Here is a 20000-nt window from a genome sequence, read left to right as displayed (position 1 = left end):
GCAAGAAAGACATGGTCGATTGATGGTCAGTGTGATGAATGTGGTCATCGGTCGGGGTCACGGAAGCAACGACAACGTCGACAACGTTGTTCCTACAATGGGATTTGCTGGCCCTATATTCAACATCTCGACTCGGCAGAAAGACAAAGACAAAGAGGTGGACGACGTGGAAATGAAGGCAGCCATGCGTTGGGCGGAGAGGGTCAAACCGACCGGACAATTCCTCGATGTAGAGGATACCCAAGAATGGCCATGTGTGATCTGCGGGGAAGATGTTTCTGAACTGAAGGTGGACAACAAAGTGTCAGAGTTTGTCCAAAAATTAAAGAAGGAATTACCCCAAGGCATCCAAGGCTGTACTGTCAAACCAGATCTCTCGGTGGAGATGGGATGTTGCCACCAAACCTTGCACGTGGGTTGCTTACTCACATGGTGGTTGACCCGAAGCCATTGGACCTGCCCTCATTGTCGGGAGGTCTACCTGGAGGGTAACGAGAAGCAGAACTACCCGCGGTACGATGAGCGTCAGGACATCATCGTCCAACAAGTGTATGATGCCGTGACCCGGACTATCTGGAATCTGAACACAGATCCCACGGACGACGAGGATGACGAGTTTGACGACGACAGGTTTGAATTTACGGATCTGTCGGATGATGATTTGACCACCTTGGAGGGTCTGTTGGGACGTTGACATTTTTTTGTTTTGTTTTAGTGAGGTGGAACATTTGATGGAGAGGGAGATGGCTTATCAGAGTGAACGTTTTCTTCGTTGGTGGGAGTATCGTTTTCCCCACCGTCAAGTCACAGAATGGCTGCGTGCCAGACAAGAGACTCAGTTGTATTATTATCGAAAGTACCTTTCTGATCGTTCGTTTACCCGTGTGAGTTAAGTTAAGAGGACACTCAATGTGAATTAAAAAACATGTTTTATTTTCATTGTCGGTTACATTTGTGTTCTTTAAGAAAATAGTTCAACTTGGGTGGAGGGAATGTCTTCCAATGGGCAGGGCGTAACGGGGTTCTGGGTGTCTGACTGGCTAGCATTCTTTGCGTGCGTTCGTGATTGATGTAACGCGTGTCGTAAGACAAGAGTCGCTGAGACCGCATCCATTGGACGAAATGGTAGCATTCGACTTGAGGGCAATGCAATTGTAAGGGATGCTGATGTTGTCCGCACGACCCGACGGAGAGACGGGGTAGATCGTCGAATTTGGGACATCCCCATCGTTCCAAGTCTAGATGAGGAATCTGCCAGGTATCGAGCCATTGACCTTCCATGCCTCCTTTGTGAGCTACGAGGGTCCGTTGTGGGGTCTTGAATTGTTGGTAGAGACGTCGGACATCGACCAGGAGTTCACTGGCTACATGATAGTCTTGTCTGGGATAGTAAGGAAGACCATGGACGTACTTGGAAACGTAATGAGCGGTACGTTGATCTTTGGCAGAGAGATGGGGCCATTCCACACAAGGTTTGTAGTGGATGGATCCATAATGAGTCCCAGTATGGTCGCAGTACCCCAGTTCTCTAGGTAAGATTTGTCGCCCACTGCAAAAATATTCCAAATCGAGGACGAGGCACACGTCATCAAAGGGGTGTGTCGTCGTCTTCGGAGGAGGATTCGGAGGATTCGGCGGAGGACCAGTAGTCTTTGGTGGACCACCCTCGTTTGGACCACCAATGGTTGCGCACGTCTGGGTCGGGGTCGTCAGCATAGTCGAAGATGTATTTGCACTCTGAGCACCAATTAGCATCCGGTTTCCAGGTCTTTAAGGCTGATAGAGGGAGTCGGTTCTTTTCGTACTGACAACACTTACACAAGTAACGATCCAGGAGAGCGTCTATACGTTTGAGAAGTCGTAAGGTGATGGGATCGTCGTTGTCTTCGGTTTGCGTGGTCGCATCAGACATGCTGTGGCAAATGGAGAGAGCGGAAAGGAGTTTGGATTTTTTATAAGAACGTCCACGTGGGAGTCACATGAAGATCAAGCACGAGATGGACACGTGCTACGGGTTATAAAGGACGGTGTCGTGCGAGCCCGGATCCCATTTGATCATCATGAGTACGTCGTGGCAATACGGAGGTGTGTCTCCCGCTAGGTATCCTAGTTTTGGTAAGAAACCAACGACCAAACGAGGTAAGAAGAAAGACGATGTCGTTCGTGAAGCAGCTCAACCGCCTGCCAAGATTTACAAGGAAGCTCGTGACAAAGCGTCCAGGAAACGTAAAGAAGAGATCAAGAAAAAAGATGAGGAACTGAACCAAGCGGCTCGTGAGCTGGATGCCCTACTGGCTTCCGTACCGCCCGAGTTGCCTTCGTACGAACAGGCGATGGCTACGATGCCCCTCGAACAGAATGCAGATCCACCGTTCGTGGTATCCTTGGCTGAAGGCAGGGTGCACCATGACGTGCCTTTTGATCCTGTCCTACACGGTCCTGAACCACCCTGTACGACTCCTGAACCACCACCACCACCCGTGGTGTCGCCCTCGTCGTCCCGCCTCCATTGACCGGAGCGAAGGACGTCTTGTGCCCATTTCATGCCACACCGTTGACAGGCGGTTTGACCAAGAATGGGGCTCCGTACCTGTACTGCCGAGATTATGATGGAGTGTGTCCTTTGTTTGTGATGGGTGCCGATCGAATTCAGACCTGGATCGATGCCATCGAAGCACAGCTGCATGAGGATGTCCGACGAGGACCCTGGCATTGCTACCATCAGGAGAAGGCGCGTTTGTCGCGTACGGTGAAACCAGACTCCCCTAACAAGGATCGTTTCTTCTTAGCCTGTCGGCAAGAGGAATCGTGCAAATTTTTCCAGTGGATAGATCTGGCCTGGGGCAAGACGATTCTCAAGAGGCGTGCGGAGGGTTACGATCACGATACGGTCCAACGGATCTCTCGGGAAGAACAGGAGAAGTGGCAGAAGTATCAGATGGACCTAGAGAGGAAGAAGATTTTCGGACCGTTGCCGGATGATGATCATGCGTTCCTCAAGAAGAGGATAGAGAAACGGGAAGAAGAATGGTGCAGACGATTGGAACGGATCCGTCCCATCACACCAGGATTGCTGAAATCTTGTTTTTTTGATTTGAATTTTGATCAGATTCGTATCGATTCCGGAGTGTATAAAAGTCAGGAAATGAATTTTTAAAAATAAAATACATGTGATGATGATGATGTCGTGTGCTGAATTGGGTCGTCGGGTGGTGAGGGTGGGACTCGAACAAATCGTACGTCTCCCTTATCGCGAGTACGGACGACGTCTCCGTTGGTCGATCTTGACCTGGATATGTCGGGAACTCATGACCTGTCTCGAGGGAGACGATCAATGGGACGGGTTTCCCACCCAAGAACCCGTGGACGCCATAGCCACGTTCGCCGCTCTGAAACGCAAGGACGACTATAAATGGCCTCATTTTGTCGTGTATCTGACCTGGTTGACGCGAACTCTGGGACCCGAGAGAGCGTACGCTACGTGGCAGACGTTGGAACAACGGTACCTGAAAGAGCTGCCTAGTCTCTTGGAGTTGACCGTCCGACTCCTTCTCACCAAGACATGCCGAAGCGGAAGAACCGCCGCGGTACTTCCGGCGTCACCGCCTACACGGACCCCGGTACGCCCGGCGCTTTAGGCGGCGTGGCCCGCTATGCCAAAGCCCAAGGGTTGTCCTTGAAAGAAGCCCGAGACGAATTGCAAGGGGAATTGGCCTACACGTTACATCGTCCGGTCCGTCGACGTTTTCAGACGTCCCCCGTGTTGGTGTTCCACAAAGACGATCAATGGCAAGCCGATCTGGTGGAGATGCAACCTCTCAAGAAATGGAATGGAGGAAACCGATACCTCTTGACGGTCATCGACGTGTTGTCCAAGTATGCCTGGGCCATCCCCGTCAAGAACAAGACCGGGGTGTCTGTGACAGAGGCCTTCGAAAAGATTCTGCGACAGAGTGGACGGAAACCGTTGCGTTTACAGACGGATGCAGGAAAAGAATTTTACAATGCACCGTTCAGAAACATGTTGGAAAAAGAAGGCATTCATCATTTTTCGACGCACGGGGATGCCAAAGCTTCGATCGTCGAACGTTTTAATCGTACGTTAAAACAACGCATGTATCGTTATTTCACGGCGCGTAATACGCGAGTGTATGTCAAGGTGTTGCCCCAACTCCTCGACGGGTACAATGGGAGTCGGCATCGGAGTATCGGTATGGCGCCACGCGACGTGACGGAGAAGAACGAAGGCGCGGTGTGGTCCACGTTGTACGGCAAACGCCTGAAACGGCGTCCTCGTCCCAAACTCAAAGTGGGCGATCGCGTTCGACTCAGCAAGAAACATCGTCCGTTCAAGAAAGGGTATCTGCCGGGCTGGACCGAAGAAGTGTTTGTCGTACAACGCGTGGTGCCCGGACCCGTGGTCACGTATAAACTGAAAGAATGGGATGGCACGCCTCTCGGAGGTAGTTTCTACGAAGAAGACGTTCAGAAAGTGACCGTGCCCGACGAAGCCTTGTTCCGTGTGGAAGAGATCTTGCAACGACGCAAGCGGCTCGTGAAAGTGCGTTGGTTAGGTTGGCCTAAGAAATACGATAGTTGGATTCCTCGTTCTGCGTTACGACATGTATAAAAAGATACAAAATATGTAATAAAGATACCATACGTGATGTCTCGTTATGTGACGTTGTCGAGTCATGTTCAAAAATCCGAATTCCCTGACAATGGTCCTTCCGAGTTCAAAATCAGGATGCCTAGCGATCGTGCCTGGCAGCAGGACACGGACCGTTGGGAAGTGGGATTGAGTGGTATGTTTCTGCCTGATATTCCACCGCCACCACCGCCACCCCCTGTACACCCCGAAAAGATCCTGGTTCACGAAGCGTACCATGGCGCGGGTCATCCGGAGACATGGCATGAGGAAGGATACTTGTGTACGTATTACTATTCCACCACGACAAGGAATTCTAGTGGAGAGCTCGTGATCGCGCGGAATGCACGAGGGGTGGTCCTCTTATCGGAGATCACCCCTTCCGAGACGGGTGTGGAATTCATCAAGAAGGTCATCCATCAAATGCAACAGAAGATCACGACCAGTCTACGAAGCGGGGAGCACCTTCACTTTGAGATTGTGGATTCGAGTCAGTCCCCCCCAAAGACGAAGAAATACGATACCATGGCCACCTTTGTATGGAAGGGAGATGATTTGCTTTTGGATAATACGAATGTGTTCATAAGTGGCATCATGTGGAAGTATTTTGGATGGGTTCTTGAACTGGCTTTACATATGGGATGGATCACCACCGACGCTGAATATGTAAACACAGCACAGTACTACAAGAAAGGACCCAATCTTCTCATGGAAGCGATCGATAAACACGCCCCGACACCGGATTACACCTTGGAACGTTTTCGTGATGGCTCCGTCTTTCCGTCCTTCCCTAACAAATTCACCTCCGAAACCGGACCAACGGCTGTGGTCTTAGAAAGTCGGGTCGGGTCAGGTCAAATCGGAGGCCTGTATAACAATGCCCACTTCATGGTGATGGCCAAAACCTTCAATTGGCGTTTTGTCCGTCTGAACGAAGCCTTTGCCAAGTTGAAGAACACTCCCTTGGCTCCCTTGGCGAAGCAACCGGTCGAACGTCCCCTTTTCGTCTACGTCAACCTGACGGAAAGTCAATGGTTGGAAGAGTCGTACGACGAATTGCTACGCACCGTTCCCTATAAAAGTGGAGGTGTCTGGTGGGAACCACCACAGGTCCATTACCATCGCCTACGAGGATCTCAGATCGAAACGATTCACGTTCGTGTCAAGGAAATCGACGGGCGTCCCGTGGCCTTTCCTAAAGACAAAACAAGTACGCTCTGTCTTCACTTTCGTCGTCGTCATGAATCGCATCGTCGTGCTCAGCGATCCTTCGAGAGAATTTCCGGATAATCGGACCAACACGTTCAAGTCGCGACTTCCTCAGGTGGTCCAGTTTGAAGGGGATTGGGAGGTCGGATTGACGTCCATTTCCATGCCCGATAGTGGTTTGGATCTCAAGAGTTTTCTCTCCCAAGGTGTTTCCGTGGCACAAGTTAGATTTCAACTGTTGGATGCCAATTCAGGTCTTCGCACGGTCAGAACGGAAGATGTGTGGCGTGATAACGTCATCGAGAATGCCCCATTCATTGTGGATGGGGTCGGACTCATGAAAGCTTTGATCAATGAGATCAATCTGGAGATCACCAATACTTTGCAAGGAGTCGTTCATGGTGAAGTGGAGGACGCACGTCGACCGACCTTTCGCTGGGAAGGAGAGACCGCTGTCTTGGAAAAAAAGGATATTGGAGTCCTGGGAAGTCATCCTCTTACCGGTAATAACGTGGAACTGAGAATCGTCAAGGATTTGGCCTTTCGCATGGGATGGTTGAAAGTCGACAACAAGGGCAAACACAGTCTGGGTCCCAATATTCGATACAGTCTTCATGACGCAAAGACTAAGAAAGCAACGCGGGTGTCCAATACGGAATTAGCCTTGGAAGCGTTATGGATGGCCGATACGACCTGGTTTGTTCTGAGTTTCACCGTAGAGTGGCACTTTCTCAATTTGAACACGGCCTTCCAGCAGGCTCTAAGTCATACCTCCCGAAGCTTATTGATCTACTCAGACGTGGTGAGCAGTAACGTCATGGGAGATGCCGAACATCCTTTGATACGAGAAGTCCATTATCAACGACGTGGCGGAGGGGACGTCTATTTCGAACCGACGCATATTCAATGGATGCCCATGCGTCGTCGTTACTTGGATGTCATCGAAGTCAGTGTGGCCGAGAGTGATGGACGTCTGGCTGACCTGGGAAGAGGTCATAGAACCATCGTCACCTTTCAGTTCCGGAAACGGAAATGAAAAAACGTATAAAATGAAGACACGTCGTGGGTTATCATTTTTCTCATCATGCGTGGGGGTAGTTTGACACGGTATTATCCTCCGTACCTTCGTGGATCGGGTGCTACCGAAGAGTTGATCAAGATTGCCTCGCCCGTTTTGATGAACGCCATGCAGACGGGACTTCAAGCCGCGGCTAGTGATCGTCCGTTGAGTGACGTCGGAGGTGTGGTGGGACACTCGTTGAAACGTGGTTTGAAACGAAAAGCGGGCGCTTTGGTGAAAGCCGGTCTCAAGGCCGGTGGACGACATGCCAATAAAAAAGCCAAACGAAGTGTGGCATCCATCTTTAGACGATAATGATTCACCGACCGATGGTCGTGCATTCACGGTTGCGTCGACAACGCGCCTACCGTCGACGTCAGTCTGCCCCTACTATAAAAGGCAGGACACCCGTTCAGTACGGTGGTTGGTTGATCCCGCACCTACCGAGAGCACCACGACGACGACGTAGAAGAAGACGACGATCATGAGTCTGGAACTGTTTACCATGCCGTCGACGGACATCACGGTCGATTCGTACCGGATGATCCCGTACAGTGCCGCCATGACGGGTATCGTGCCCGTCACCTTTACCGTCCCCGGTTTGGACGAATTTGTGGATTTGGGACGCAGTTTTTTCGAAATCGAACTGAAATTGAATTCGGCGTCCACCAACGGTATCGTGGCCGATGCCAACAGTGCCTCGGATGCCACCGACACCAAGTTTGTGTACGTCACCAACAATCTGGCCCACGGTCTCTTCAAACAGATCAATCTACGACTGGGTGGTGTCTTGATGAGCGAACAGACCGATACGTACATGTACAAATCTTTCATCGAGACCCTCTTGAATTATAGTCGAGACGAAGGCGATACGTTGTTGGCCCCTCAAGGTTGGGTGAATTACCTGAACGTGGAGGAACAGCTGGGGGCCACAGGAGGCGACGACGATATTTCCACCACCGCCGGATGGGCGCACAACAATACGAATGCTTTGAAGACGGCCACCAAACTCTTTTACAGCAACAACAAAGCCACCATGATCATGTATCCTCATTTGGCCGCCATGCGAACGGGACGTTTGTTGGTCCCTCGCGTAGAAATGGTGATGGAACTGTTTTGCAACACGCCGGACTTCTTCCTGTTTGGGACCAAGACCAGTGGCACCGGGGTCAAAAAATACGTCACGTTGGGTGCAGGGGATATCAAAGTCACTTTTCATTTGTGTCGCGTCAACCTGAATGTCAGTGTGGGTAACGAACTGATGGCCAAGATCGATGTCCGAGGTCAAATGGCCAATTATCCCATGGTCAAAAGTCAGATCCGAACCTTTTCGTTCGATGGCAAGACCACGTTGTGGACCGAAGACCAATTGTTCACAGGCCGTCTTCCCGATCGTTTGGTCGTCGGACTGCTGGATAGCAAAGCGTTTAATGGGGATTTGGAATATTACCCGTATGCCTTCCAAGATTTTGGAGTGAAGAGCATCCGTCAAATGGTGGGCGGAGAAGAATATCCCTACCCGACCTTGGAATTGAATGGCACCAATACACGGAAAGACTGGTTGGGCTATCAACGTGTCTTGGAAGCCAGTGGTTCCCTGGCACATCATCGTCCTCACCTGATTCAGCCAGGAGATTGGGGCTACGGCAAGAATTGCACTTTGTTCATGTTTAACAATGTGCCCAGTGGGAATGCCGATTCACCGTATCATCGAAATCCCAAACAAAAAGGCAAGCTGCGTCTGGAAATCCGATTTAATGCCGCTCCCAACAAGAACATCACCATTTTGGTGTTTGGCGAATTCGAAGACAGCTTCCAAGCCGGTGCCAACGGAGCCGTCCTGTATCAAAAGTACGAGTGAACAGACATGGAATTTGTGCCCTTGAGTGACGTCACCTTACGCGCCTTAGCCTTGGACGATCCGGTCCTGAAACGCGTCTTTCACGGCGTCCATCCCTCCGACGGACTTCCGACGCGTCCACCCCGTACGACGCGAGCCGCGTATATTGTCAATACGGATCCACGAGGGGAACCGGGTCAACATTGGTTGGGACTTTGGACGGAACAGAATCGGTGCGAAGTCATGGACAGTTACGGACTCCCGATGACGACTTACCGTGCACCTGATTTGGAACGTTGGCTCCAAGACGAATGGGATGCGGTGCAATGGAACGATCGGACCCTTCAAGCTTTGAACAGTACCGCTTGCGGTCATTATGCTTTAATGTTTTTGAAAGAGAGGGTTCGGGGACGCACCATGCCCGAATTTGTGCAATCCTTTTCTCCCCACCATTTTGTAGCGAACGACCGAGCTGTGGGTCGACAAGTACGTCGTCAAATGGTCAAAGAGTACAATGCGTTACCCTCCCTTCAATGTTGTACGCCGCATGAGCCGATCCTTCTGCATTAAATTTTTTTCATCACATGTCTTGTCTTGTCTTGTCTTGGGTCGTACTATAAAAAGGGGCGGATCACACCCTATCCTATAGAACAAAATGGTCCGTCGTAAGAGACTGCGTCGTGGGAGACGACGACGACGACAGCGGGGTGGGGCTTTGGCCCGTCATAAACCCCGACTGGTCGATAAGATTGCGCAAGGAATGTCCATGTCCTTATCGGGTCCTGCCCCATCGTTTGGGAAAGTAGGCCTCTTGCTAGGGAAACACGCTTTTAAAGGTATAAAAGAAAATGTGCAGCGCTACCGTCGATGAAGGATGATACGACAACCCAGTAGTACGATGATCGTCGGTCCCTCGGGGAGTGGCAAGACGCAATTGACCGAAGCGCTCTTGACGGAAGGAGGCGGTGTCTTTGAAGGAGATCGGACCAAACCGTGTCATTACTGTTATGCCGTATGGCAACCGCGTTTCGAACGGATGAAAGGTCGTGGGATCCGATTTCACGAAGGGATTCCCGACATCGATCATCTTCGACAATGGTTTGGAAAAAGTGGTGGCGGGATCCTGGTCTTGGACGATCTCATGGACGAAGGTGGCAACGACAAACGCGTGTTGGATCTATTCACCCGAGAATCGCATCATCGGAACATTACGGTGTTGTATTTGTGTCAAGACTTATTTCCACCCGGCAAGTATGCCAAGACCATCTCCAGGAATGCCCATTATCTCTTCGTGTTCAAGAATCCCAGAGATCAATCGGGATTTCGAGCCTTGACGTTACAAGCCTTTCCCGATCGATGGCGTGACGTGCTTCGTCTCTTCGAGAGGTGTACGCAACGCCCGTACGGGTATATAATGATGGACCTTCATCCCGCTTCAGACGATCGGTACCGACTGTTCAGTTGTGTGACACCGTCAGATGGTCCGACCCAAGTGTGGAAACGTGAATGAGTAGCCCAGGATCCCCGTTTGCCCATTGGGATCCCTCCGAGTATCGACGTATCTTGACAGAGTACCGACGACAAACTCCTTCCACACCTTCCAGTCCCGGATCACCGTTTGACCAGTTTCAATTTGAACGCAATCCCTCTGAATATCAAAGGGAATTGCAAACGTACCGTCAACAGCAACAACGACGGAGAGCTAAAGAACGCGCGGCTCGTCGACGTCGAAGACAAGGAGGACGGGCTTTGGCTTTGAGTGAACGACTCGAGACTGCTCGACACATTCCTCTAGGAACCCGATCGTTTTCTGAACCCAGGATGACGTCTGCCCCAGCGGGTGTGGGGAGCAGGACACCACGTACGTCCCCGGCTGGTGTGGGGAACACCATTCCCAACATGGCTCCCAGAAACAGTCCAGCCGGCGTCGGAACACGAACTCCCAACAGTACGATTCAAGAGTTTTTGGAAACGTTGCATCAGGGTCGTGTGCCGACACCCGAACCCAATGCCTTGTTGACCGAACTGGGACTTGACAATGCGGGAGGATTAGAGTCCGATGGATTGTTAGCCCAACGACAACTCATGATGCGTTCTCTTTTGGACGGGAGTATCCCCGTCGCTCAAAGAACCCAGATCCAAAGAGATTACCTGATCTCCGACCAAGATTTACAAGATTTTGCCGCTAGTGGTCCTTCCAATCGTCCTACCACTGGAGGCAAACGCCCGCGTCCTACTACCGGAGGGAAACGCCCGCGTCGACGTCCTCTTCCAGCAGGTTCTCCTGCAGGTTCCCGCCGTCGAGGCAGTGGTGGCGGCGGCGGTGGCGGAGGAGGTCCTCCTGGAGGCGGTGGCGGTGGCGGCGGCGGTGGCGGCGGAGGCGGTGGTTCTCCTGGCGGAGGAGGTTCTCCTGGAGGGGGCAGTCGCCGTGGAGGTCGACGACGTTTAGACCAAGACGGGCTTCGACGTCAAATGGATTTGTTATCTCAAGACGCCCGTCAACGAACAGATGGACGTCGTATCCGGAACATTACCCATACCAACACCGTGACCACGGTCTACGAAGATGGTGGCACGCCCACCGTCCGACGCACCTCTTCCCGACTCAGTAACCCATAAAAGGACATGCGCAATGTATACGATATTCAATCATGCCCAAAACCAGACGACGACGACGACAACAACGACGAGCCCCACAACGTGGACGCGGTCTCCTGACGGTCCTAGGCAAGGCCGTGGCTGCTGGGTACACGTTAGGAAAAGACAAGAGGTATAAAAGGATGGGTGCTAAAGGAGTCACCGGCCACTATGAAGCACCCAAGTACAATTATGGTATGATGAAACGGATTCTCCAACGAAAACCTTGGGCACGAAAAATGGTGATGGATCGAATGATGCGTGGGGATCCACATCCTTTGAGGGGACTATGAAACGAAGAAGGAGAAAACCCCCCGCCCGACGACGACGTCAGCGTGGCGGGGTGCTTCCTTTGGTCGTTGCAGGCGTAGGTGCTGCACTCGGAGGCGTGACTGCCCTGGCGCGTAAGAATGCTCGGACTCGAGCACGTTCCCGTAAACGGTACGATGACATGGTGGCTCGAACACGAGCCGAAGACGCTCGCCGTGGAGACGATTCGGCCATCGTGTACACGCACATTCCTGCCTATAAACCGCCTCGTTATAAAGGTCTCATCTTCCTCGAGAAACTCAAACGGAAACTCAGAGGCCGACGATGAAACGAAGAAAGAGAAGACCCCCCACACGACGACGACAACGTGGCGGATTCCTTCCTTTGGTCGCGGCAGGCGTACCACTCGCGAGTGCTGCCACCGGTGCGACTGTTGGTCTGGTGCGTAAGAATGCTCGGACTCGGGCACGTTCCCGTAAACGGTACGATGACATGGTGGTTCGTCACCGCAAAGAGTACGACGACATGGTGGCTCGTCGCCGTAAACGGTACGATGACATGGTGGCGCGAATACGTGCCGACGACGCTCGCCATGGAGACGACTCGGCCATCGTGTACACGCACATTCCTGCCTATAAACCACCACCTGCCTATAAACCACCGCGTTACAAAGGTACCATCTTCTTCGAGAAACTCAAACGTAAACTCAGAGGTCGACGATAACTATAAAAGGACAGTCCAATCGATCCCATGGTAACAATGGCACGTCAACGTGGTAGTGGTATTTGGTTGAACGGGAGACGTCAACGCGGTCGTGGTTTACCCATATGGGTCCAACGGGGCGGTAACCTGATCATGTTCCCAACGGCTGTTCCTAAACGTCCTAAAGGACGTCGTCGACGACGACGAAGACGACCAGGGGTTCTCCGTGTATAAAAAGAAACGCCCCCAGGATCGATAGCCCGGAACACACCATCATGTCGTGGAGGATAGAACGACAATGGCCGTTTCTACGGAGCGTCTTGAAAGAAGCCGATCATCAAACCCGTCGGGCACGTCTTCAGGCTGCCAATGCCGATCAAATCAATGCCGTGAGTGAATTGGTCATGAACACGATCCGAGGGAATGTTCCCATCTCGTCCAAGATAGTGGGACGGCTTCGACCTTACGAAAAGGTCTTGGGGGACATGTCTCGTCGAAAACATTCTATTAAAAGGAGACGTCAATTGATGATGAATCAGACAGGAGGAGCTCTTTGGGATGGTCTGAACGCCGCTTGTGACGTGATACGACGAAGCAAAGGACACAGACTAAACACGGCTTGTGACATCCTAAGACCCAAAAAACGATGAAAGCGTGTCGTCATCGGATTCCAGGATGCGTTCGTGCCCAAATACCCTATCTGGGTTGGTTTCTACGAGATCTGACCCGATTGTCGGGAGAGGACCGTTTACGAAAACTCTACTATGCCGTGGATCAGATGATTGAGGCCATCAGTCAATTGGCTCGAGAGATTGTCAAGGGACGTCTCCCTTTGTCCAAGTACACCCTACTCAAGATTACCGAGACCCCACGAGATCGAAGAGTGTTACGGGCCATCAGTCGTTCCACCCATAGCATAAAAGCCCGACGAAGGATGATGCGCCGACATTTTCATTCCATTCGATTCTGGCACGGGTTGCATACGGCGTATCATCATTGTGTCAAGGATCATCTACAACATGGACGATGGTTGGTGTGACAATACGTGGACGCAAGGGCCTCGTTCGTTCTGTGCCCTACAGGATCAGATACGTGGACTTCGACATCGAGTCCGCGAACAATGCGACATTGTCCGTCAATTGACCGATCAGTTGCAAGAACGCAATCAGAACTTGGAGCTTGCCGAACAAAAGATGGGGGTCTTGCAAGAACAAGTCTGCGAATTGAATCGACATTTGGAACGCGAACGCTACGAGAAACAGAACCTCTACTATAAAACCAGGGAGAGACGCGACGATCTTAGTACCTCACGATGAGTGAAGTGGAGACCATTCCAGGGTTCGAAAACAAAGTCTTGATCGATCCTCAACGATTACGTCAACTCGAAGACGTGTACAAGGAACGTCTGACCGAAAACCTTCCTTTGGCCAAAGCCGCTCGTATCGCCGCCAAACAAGAAGCCGTTCTCATGTCGGATCAGATTCCTCCAGGTATCAAGAATACCTTGGCCACCTCTCTGGCCGACCAAAAGAAACGGTGGACCAAAACCGTCCGACAACCTCTTGGGTTCGGACCGGATGCCGACGACGAACGCGATACTGAAGCCGACGCCTATGCGCAAGGACCCTTACACTCCATGTTGACGCAGTTGGTAAAGAAGAAAAAAACGCCAGAGGCTCCGGCCACACCCTCGGCACCCCCTAAAGCCAAAAAACGACTTCGATTTAAGACTCAACCTAAAGCAGCCCCACCTAAAAAGAAGAAAAAAAAGTCGCCCCCCAAGACACCCGTTCCCTCCATCGACTGGGGACAGCTTCCGTTTCAAGGAGATCCCAGGATGATGGGAGACAGCGTGGCCGACTATATGGAGACGACCGCTCAATCGGTCAAAAAAAAGATTCGTAAGAAGACAGGTCGCCGACGTCCCACCGAAACAGATAAATTGCAACGCCCACCCGGTTGGTTGGATTTCGATAAGAAACTCAAACGACGCTTGGATGGCGAGGACTACTAAGAGACGCCCACGACGACGACGACGACGTCAGCGAGGTGGCAAGTTTGACGTGCAGAAGGCTTTAGCCAAGACAGGGATCGAGTTTCATTGGCCTGGCTATCAGTACATGGGTCCTGGCACCAAACTGGCCAAACGACTCAAACGAGGGGATCCTGGCATCAATCGTTTGGACAAGATTGCCAAGACCCACGACATGGATTATGCCAAGGCCAGAAACTTACAGGACAAGTGGAAAGCCGACGACAAGATGATTCGGGCTATCAGTAACCTCCCAGGCAAAAAGAAGAAGACGGAGAAAGTGGTCAAGAAAATCATGCAAATGAAACGTAAACTCAAACTTTAATTTTGAACATTTTCAACGAAATTTACGATTGAATATTCTTGTCCGACGACCGTAAGGACCGTAAATGTCAATAAACGGTACAAAATAAAAGTGTCCCGTCTGGTTCTTCTTGATCTGCTTTTCCGGATGCCAGTGGGGACATCTCCGATAACGCCAGGCTTCACGGAGGGCATACCCTGTCGCACAACAAATCAGACTACCAAACAGTGCGACCGCTCTCAGGTGACGCTGTGCAGGGGGTGATTGGATCTGCAATGGAAATGAAAATGTCCATCAGATCCTCTTTTCATACGATAGTGGCGAAGACGCCATATCTCCGCAGATCTCCATGGGGTTGTCAACCAAGCTTGAGTAGGACAACAGAACTTTTCATGAAATCCAATCTGGATCGGGCTCCGGATCTGGAACGAAACAAGAACAATAAGGAGGTCCCATACTGTGATAACATCTCGCCCGTACCACCAAATGTCCTTCGGTATTCTGATAAACAAAATGTCCCTCCTCGTTACGGACCATGATCTGACGACGCCATACAGGTGGATCCAAATAATAAAGGGCCACGCCTCGGTCCTCGTCATCATCATCATCCTCCCACAGGTCCTCATCGTAAGGATAGATGACACGTAACTGAAAGGATCCGATGCCTGTGATGGGGTCTGATCCCCTATAATTGTAAAATCCGTATCGTGCCACGACCGCATCGATGATGGCCAGTTTCTGGACGATCGTATAACTTTCTCCATAACACTCTGCACAGTAACGATCGACATCCGGGGGAATGCTGAGCAGCTAAAACATAAACAAAGACACGCCTGTCAAACGTTCTTCCAGTAACATGAATCGAACCTCGGGCGTATAGGGTCGTCTCTCGTGCACATGAAAGTCTTCACTCCACGTACAAAAACATCGGTCGGCACGGACCATAATCTACGAAAAATCCACAGTACATCGAGGTGTTAGTTCCCATAAGACACGCATCTGATAATGACCCTCATTCCACACGAGGGTATAAGATCTCTCGACCGCAGACGATTTTTCCCTACGACGTTGGTAGGTCCCCTGGCAATGTCGTGCATGTTCCTGTGGTGCTATGTTCGTTCGCTGGTCATTGAGCCGATCAAGACAATACATGCATGTGATGGGTCCATACGAACAGCAAGGCGAATCCCAAAACGTAAACCCATCCCCATTGGCGAACACCGTCATGAACTAAAAATAAGCACCATCAAAATAATTAGCGGCGCCATTGATTGAATTGATTTGTTGTTTATTGATTTCGTCTTTGATACTCGTCCAGACTCGAAAATGAACAACCTCTTCTTTGGAGGAATGGGGTCTGCTGGACGATCCAAATCTAGGCAGACTGCACCAGGTCTAAACAAAAAAATGACATCCACGTTAATAGGAGAATCGACTATCGGCGACGGCGGCGACGACGAATACGACCATGAGTACCGACCGCCCTCCATAACTCCACTATAATGTCTAGTTCTTTTGCCGTCCAACCCCTCTGGGATGAAAAGCGAGTACATGGGCGTCTGCACCAAGTCTAATGAAAAACAACAACAAAACAGTCACCATCGTCTCTGAGGACAGCACGCACACCAACACCAACACATGGTCGTATTCTGAAAAACGTAACATAGGTTATCGACGGCTGTATATCGTAACGAGTCCAGAAGACGGATCCCAAAAATCCACATCAATCCTCTTCCACAACTCCGCCGTAATGTCCATCTCTTTTTTCGTCCAACCCCGTTGGTAGGAATAACGAGTAAACTGATTCAGATGACACCACATCTAACGATAAAGAGAACGAAACGTCATATTCAATATCTCGTCCCAAAAGAGACCCGTGCCCCTAAGACGAAAGCAATAAGACGTACACGATCCGTATCCATAAGAAGTACAACGTCCAGGCGGAACCAAGTCTGGAAAGATCGACGAAAACCAAAGCCACTATCAATTAAAAAAAAGAATCAACGGTCACGGTAACCGTAATAAGGTTCAAACTCAAGATAAGTAGATCGGCGACCCCCCGAATAGCAACGACGACGTCCGTAGGAGATTTCCAATCCATCACATCGACAACGAACGAGACACCCGTAACACAGGCAACCAAAATGGTTGAGGTCCAATCGTTTCAAACAGTGAATGCACGTGGCGGCAGTCTCCGTACAACCTTGAGGACACACCCACTTGATCCAACACCATCGATCCTTCGGTGGATAGCCTTGACGGCTCCTATGTTCCTGCACCACCATCTATTAACAAAAAGAACCTATCTTAGAATCTCATTCAAATAACGCCGTCTCCAACGAATCTGCTTCATCGTTCTCGGAGGACGTGCCCGTCGCCACAGCCAACAACCATTCCTCCATACCCATCTCGATAGCCTCTCATCCCCGAACGTATCCTCTAATTGACAAATCACCTACGAAAGAAAAAACGACCTATCTTAGAATCTCAGTCAAATAACACCGCCTCCATCGACGCTGCTCCTCCGTTCTCAGGGGTCGTCTCCGTCGCCACACCCAACGATCCTCTCTCCATACCCATCTCGAAATCCTCTCATCTAATGTTTGTTCCAATTGACAAATCACCTACAATAAAGCAAAAGACTGGGTCCAACTATACCCCTGACACAAATAACACCAGTCCCCCAAATCATGACGACACGGTGGAAACCCATAACCTACGTCACAGGTGCAAATCAAACATCCCGGACGACGGTACGAATGGTATGAAACCGCACAACAACAATCCCATTGTCTACACGTCAGTTCCACGTAACTGCAACGGCATTCCCATTCGACCAGGTGATTATCCGCTTCCGATCTAACGACCACCATGACCTACAACAAAACACCGACAATGAGGAGATCGAAACGGCATACACAAAAGACCTCTCCGGTAGACGGGCCATCGACACCAACGACACACGACCATCCCTTCTGGACGACGAGACCGAAACCTGCCCGTACAATACCGATACCCCGGACAACTCATCATGCCCAAAAGACAATACCGACATTTCATGCGTCGGCTTCCCGCAGGATTACCCCCAGGGGGAAACCGTCGGCACGGTCCGCATTCAAAGACGATAGTCGATTCTCCTACGTACGTCGCCGTCATCTAAAAGACATCAAATAAAATAAACGAATCTATCAGATCCGCTTCGATTTCCACCCAATACAAATACCCGGTACGTACCGTGCCATGTTGAGCGCAACGTGGTAGACGGAGTAACTCTTCGTGAATGGGGTTCCAACGTTCCCTCCGGTCCTTCTCTCGTTCCTTCTCCTCCTCTCGATCTCGAACCTCCAACACGTGTTGACGTACTTCGGGAGGCAACACATCCCAATACGAAGCCTCGTCTCGGGTCGCCGGGCTCTTCTTGGTCGTCCGGCTTTCTTTTCGCCAACGTCCATTCTCTTGCTTGACCCACACCTCTTCCTCATACTCTGGATCTTGCTCCACCTCCATAGTACGTCTGGCCACTGCCATCTCCAGCACACGTCTCTTGGGTTCGGATGCCATGACTTTTCTGAGACTCCTCACTCGATCAGACTACTTAACAGGAATCGTTCCACCAATCCCCGTGCTCCTAAGGGGTCACATGACTCTCTGGGGGGATACCCCCCCATCCCCCCAGAAGACCTATCTCGCTCCGGATTGGTCCATCTAGGGTACACGTCAAGGTCGTTCAAGGTGACTCTTTTCTCTATAAAAGACACACCGTCTTCTTCAAACAAAAAACATCTCATCATGGATAGCGATAGTGACTTGGCTGAAGCACTCGACGAGTTTGAACAAATTGGAGGTGCTGCTCCAGGACGTTTCGTCTTTGAAAGACTTCCTGTGGTCGAACGGCGTAGTGTCCGTCTCGGTGTTCGTGAACGCGTCTTTCAACTTCGTCCTCGACAGATCGGAGCGTTCATCCCCCGACAACGTCTCACCGATGCCCTCGTGCAAGGTCTTCGTACCGCTCTAGACGACTTAATCAACGATCAAGACATTCCCGATGGCGATCGCATTTACATCGCTCTAGCCTCCAATCGTATTGCCAATGCCTACAACGGTTGGGGTCTACGGGCCGGAGAATGGCGCGCTCAAGGTCCACGCGTGGATGCTTTACTTGGGAATCTTTCCCACATGCTCAACTCGAACGAACAATTTGAAATGGACGATTCCTTCACCCTCTCCTTCGTTCACGTACGCGGGGCTCCCACCGGTTCCGGTTACAAAAGAAAACATTTACCAGGGCATCAAGCGTCGACGCGTCTCAGAGAATTCAAGCGCTGTGTCTTACGCGTTCCACAGGATGATCAACATCTATGCTGTCCACGCGCCATCGTTCTGGCTCGAGGGGTCCATCAACATCGAGACGATCCCCCACGCCGTCGACAATGGACTCGCTGTCGCGGTAACCATCGTCGCATCACACGAGCGGCTCAAACACTTCTAGACGAAGTCGATCTTCCTCCTCAACCCTGTGGTCCTGAACAACTTCAACAACTCGTCACCGCTCCCAGTCTTGAAGACTACACCCTCGTGGTCGTAGATGCCAACCGCGCTTATGCTTGTTTCGCTTACGGTCGTGGGGACACGTTGTTAGGACTCTTACACGAAGACGGTCATTACGATGCCTTGTCTTCCTTACCCGGGTTCTTCGGTCAAGATTACTTCTGCGGTCAGTGTTTCCAAGCCTATCACAATTTAGGTCGGCATGCCTGCCGTAACAATCGACATCATTGCGGCGCCTGCTTGCAAAACGGATGCCCTGATTATACCGAGGCCTACCGACAGTACCGCTCGGCTCAGACCCCCTGTATTCTCTGTGGACGTTCCTTCTACGGAGACACGTGTCTCCAAACCCATCGATCCAAGACCCACACCGGTCAAGCCGCGGATGCTGAACATCCCGCCGTCTGTGCCACCCGTCGTCAGTGTAAAGAATGTCATCACACGTTACGTGGTCTCAAAGAGATCCGAACTCATCGGTGCGGGTATCGGAAATGTTCGTGCTGCAAGAAAGACGTCGACGTCCATTCCCATCGATGTTTCTTACAAGTCGAAAAGACCCCCGCTGAAGAACGACGCTTGACACGACAGCGACTCTCCTTCCAAAGGATCCTGAGTCAGGGACTGGCGCCTCTCTTAGAAAACGAGGCCGCTGGATTGCACGCTTTCCTGGCGGGCGATAACGACGACGACGACGAGGAGGAGGACGATGAGGAACCACCCTTGCACGTTTTCTTTGACATTGAGAGTATG

General features: G+C 51.1%; 2 protein-coding genes and 2 pseudogenes across 2 annotated transcripts in view; 3 read left to right on the top strand and 1 right to left on the bottom strand.

Annotated features, from left to right (window-relative positions):
• LOC138053155 (organic cation/carnitine transporter 2-like) overlaps positions 1-20000 on the bottom strand; it is a 48648-nt pseudogene that overhangs the window by 3721 nt on the left and 24927 nt on the right.
• The window catches only part of LOC138050853 (uncharacterized), a 26188-nt pseudogene that overhangs the window by 1642 nt on the left and 4546 nt on the right, over positions 1-20000 (top strand).
• On the top strand, positions 9632-10267 carry LOC138050856 (uncharacterized). Its single transcript, XM_068897124.1, has one exon. It carries the CDS (start codon positions 9632-9634, stop codon positions 10265-10267), a length of 636 nt encoding a protein of 211 aa, XP_068753225.1.
• Positions 18492-20000, top strand: part of LOC138050854 (uncharacterized) — a 4188-nt gene continuing 2679 nt past the window's right edge. The window contains exon 1 of the mRNA XM_068897122.1: positions 18492-20000. This exon is cut by the window's right edge and continues 2679 nt beyond it. Coding sequence (XP_068753223.1) covers positions 18492-20000 — 1509 coding nt within the window.

Source organism: Montipora capricornis, chromosome 6 (genome assembly GCF_036669925.1).
Source record: "Montipora capricornis isolate CH-2021 chromosome 6, ASM3666992v2, whole genome shotgun sequence".
Lineage (NCBI taxonomy): Eukaryota > Metazoa > Cnidaria > Anthozoa > Scleractinia > Acroporidae > Montipora > Montipora capricornis.
This window is presented reverse-complemented; position numbering and strand designations above follow the sequence as displayed.

Bases quoted from the DNA above. Each gene is read 5' to 3' on its own strand.
- LOC138050856 (XM_068897124.1), top strand. From the start codon at position 9,632: ATGATACGACAACCCAGTAGTACGATGATCGTCGGTCCCTCGGGGAGT.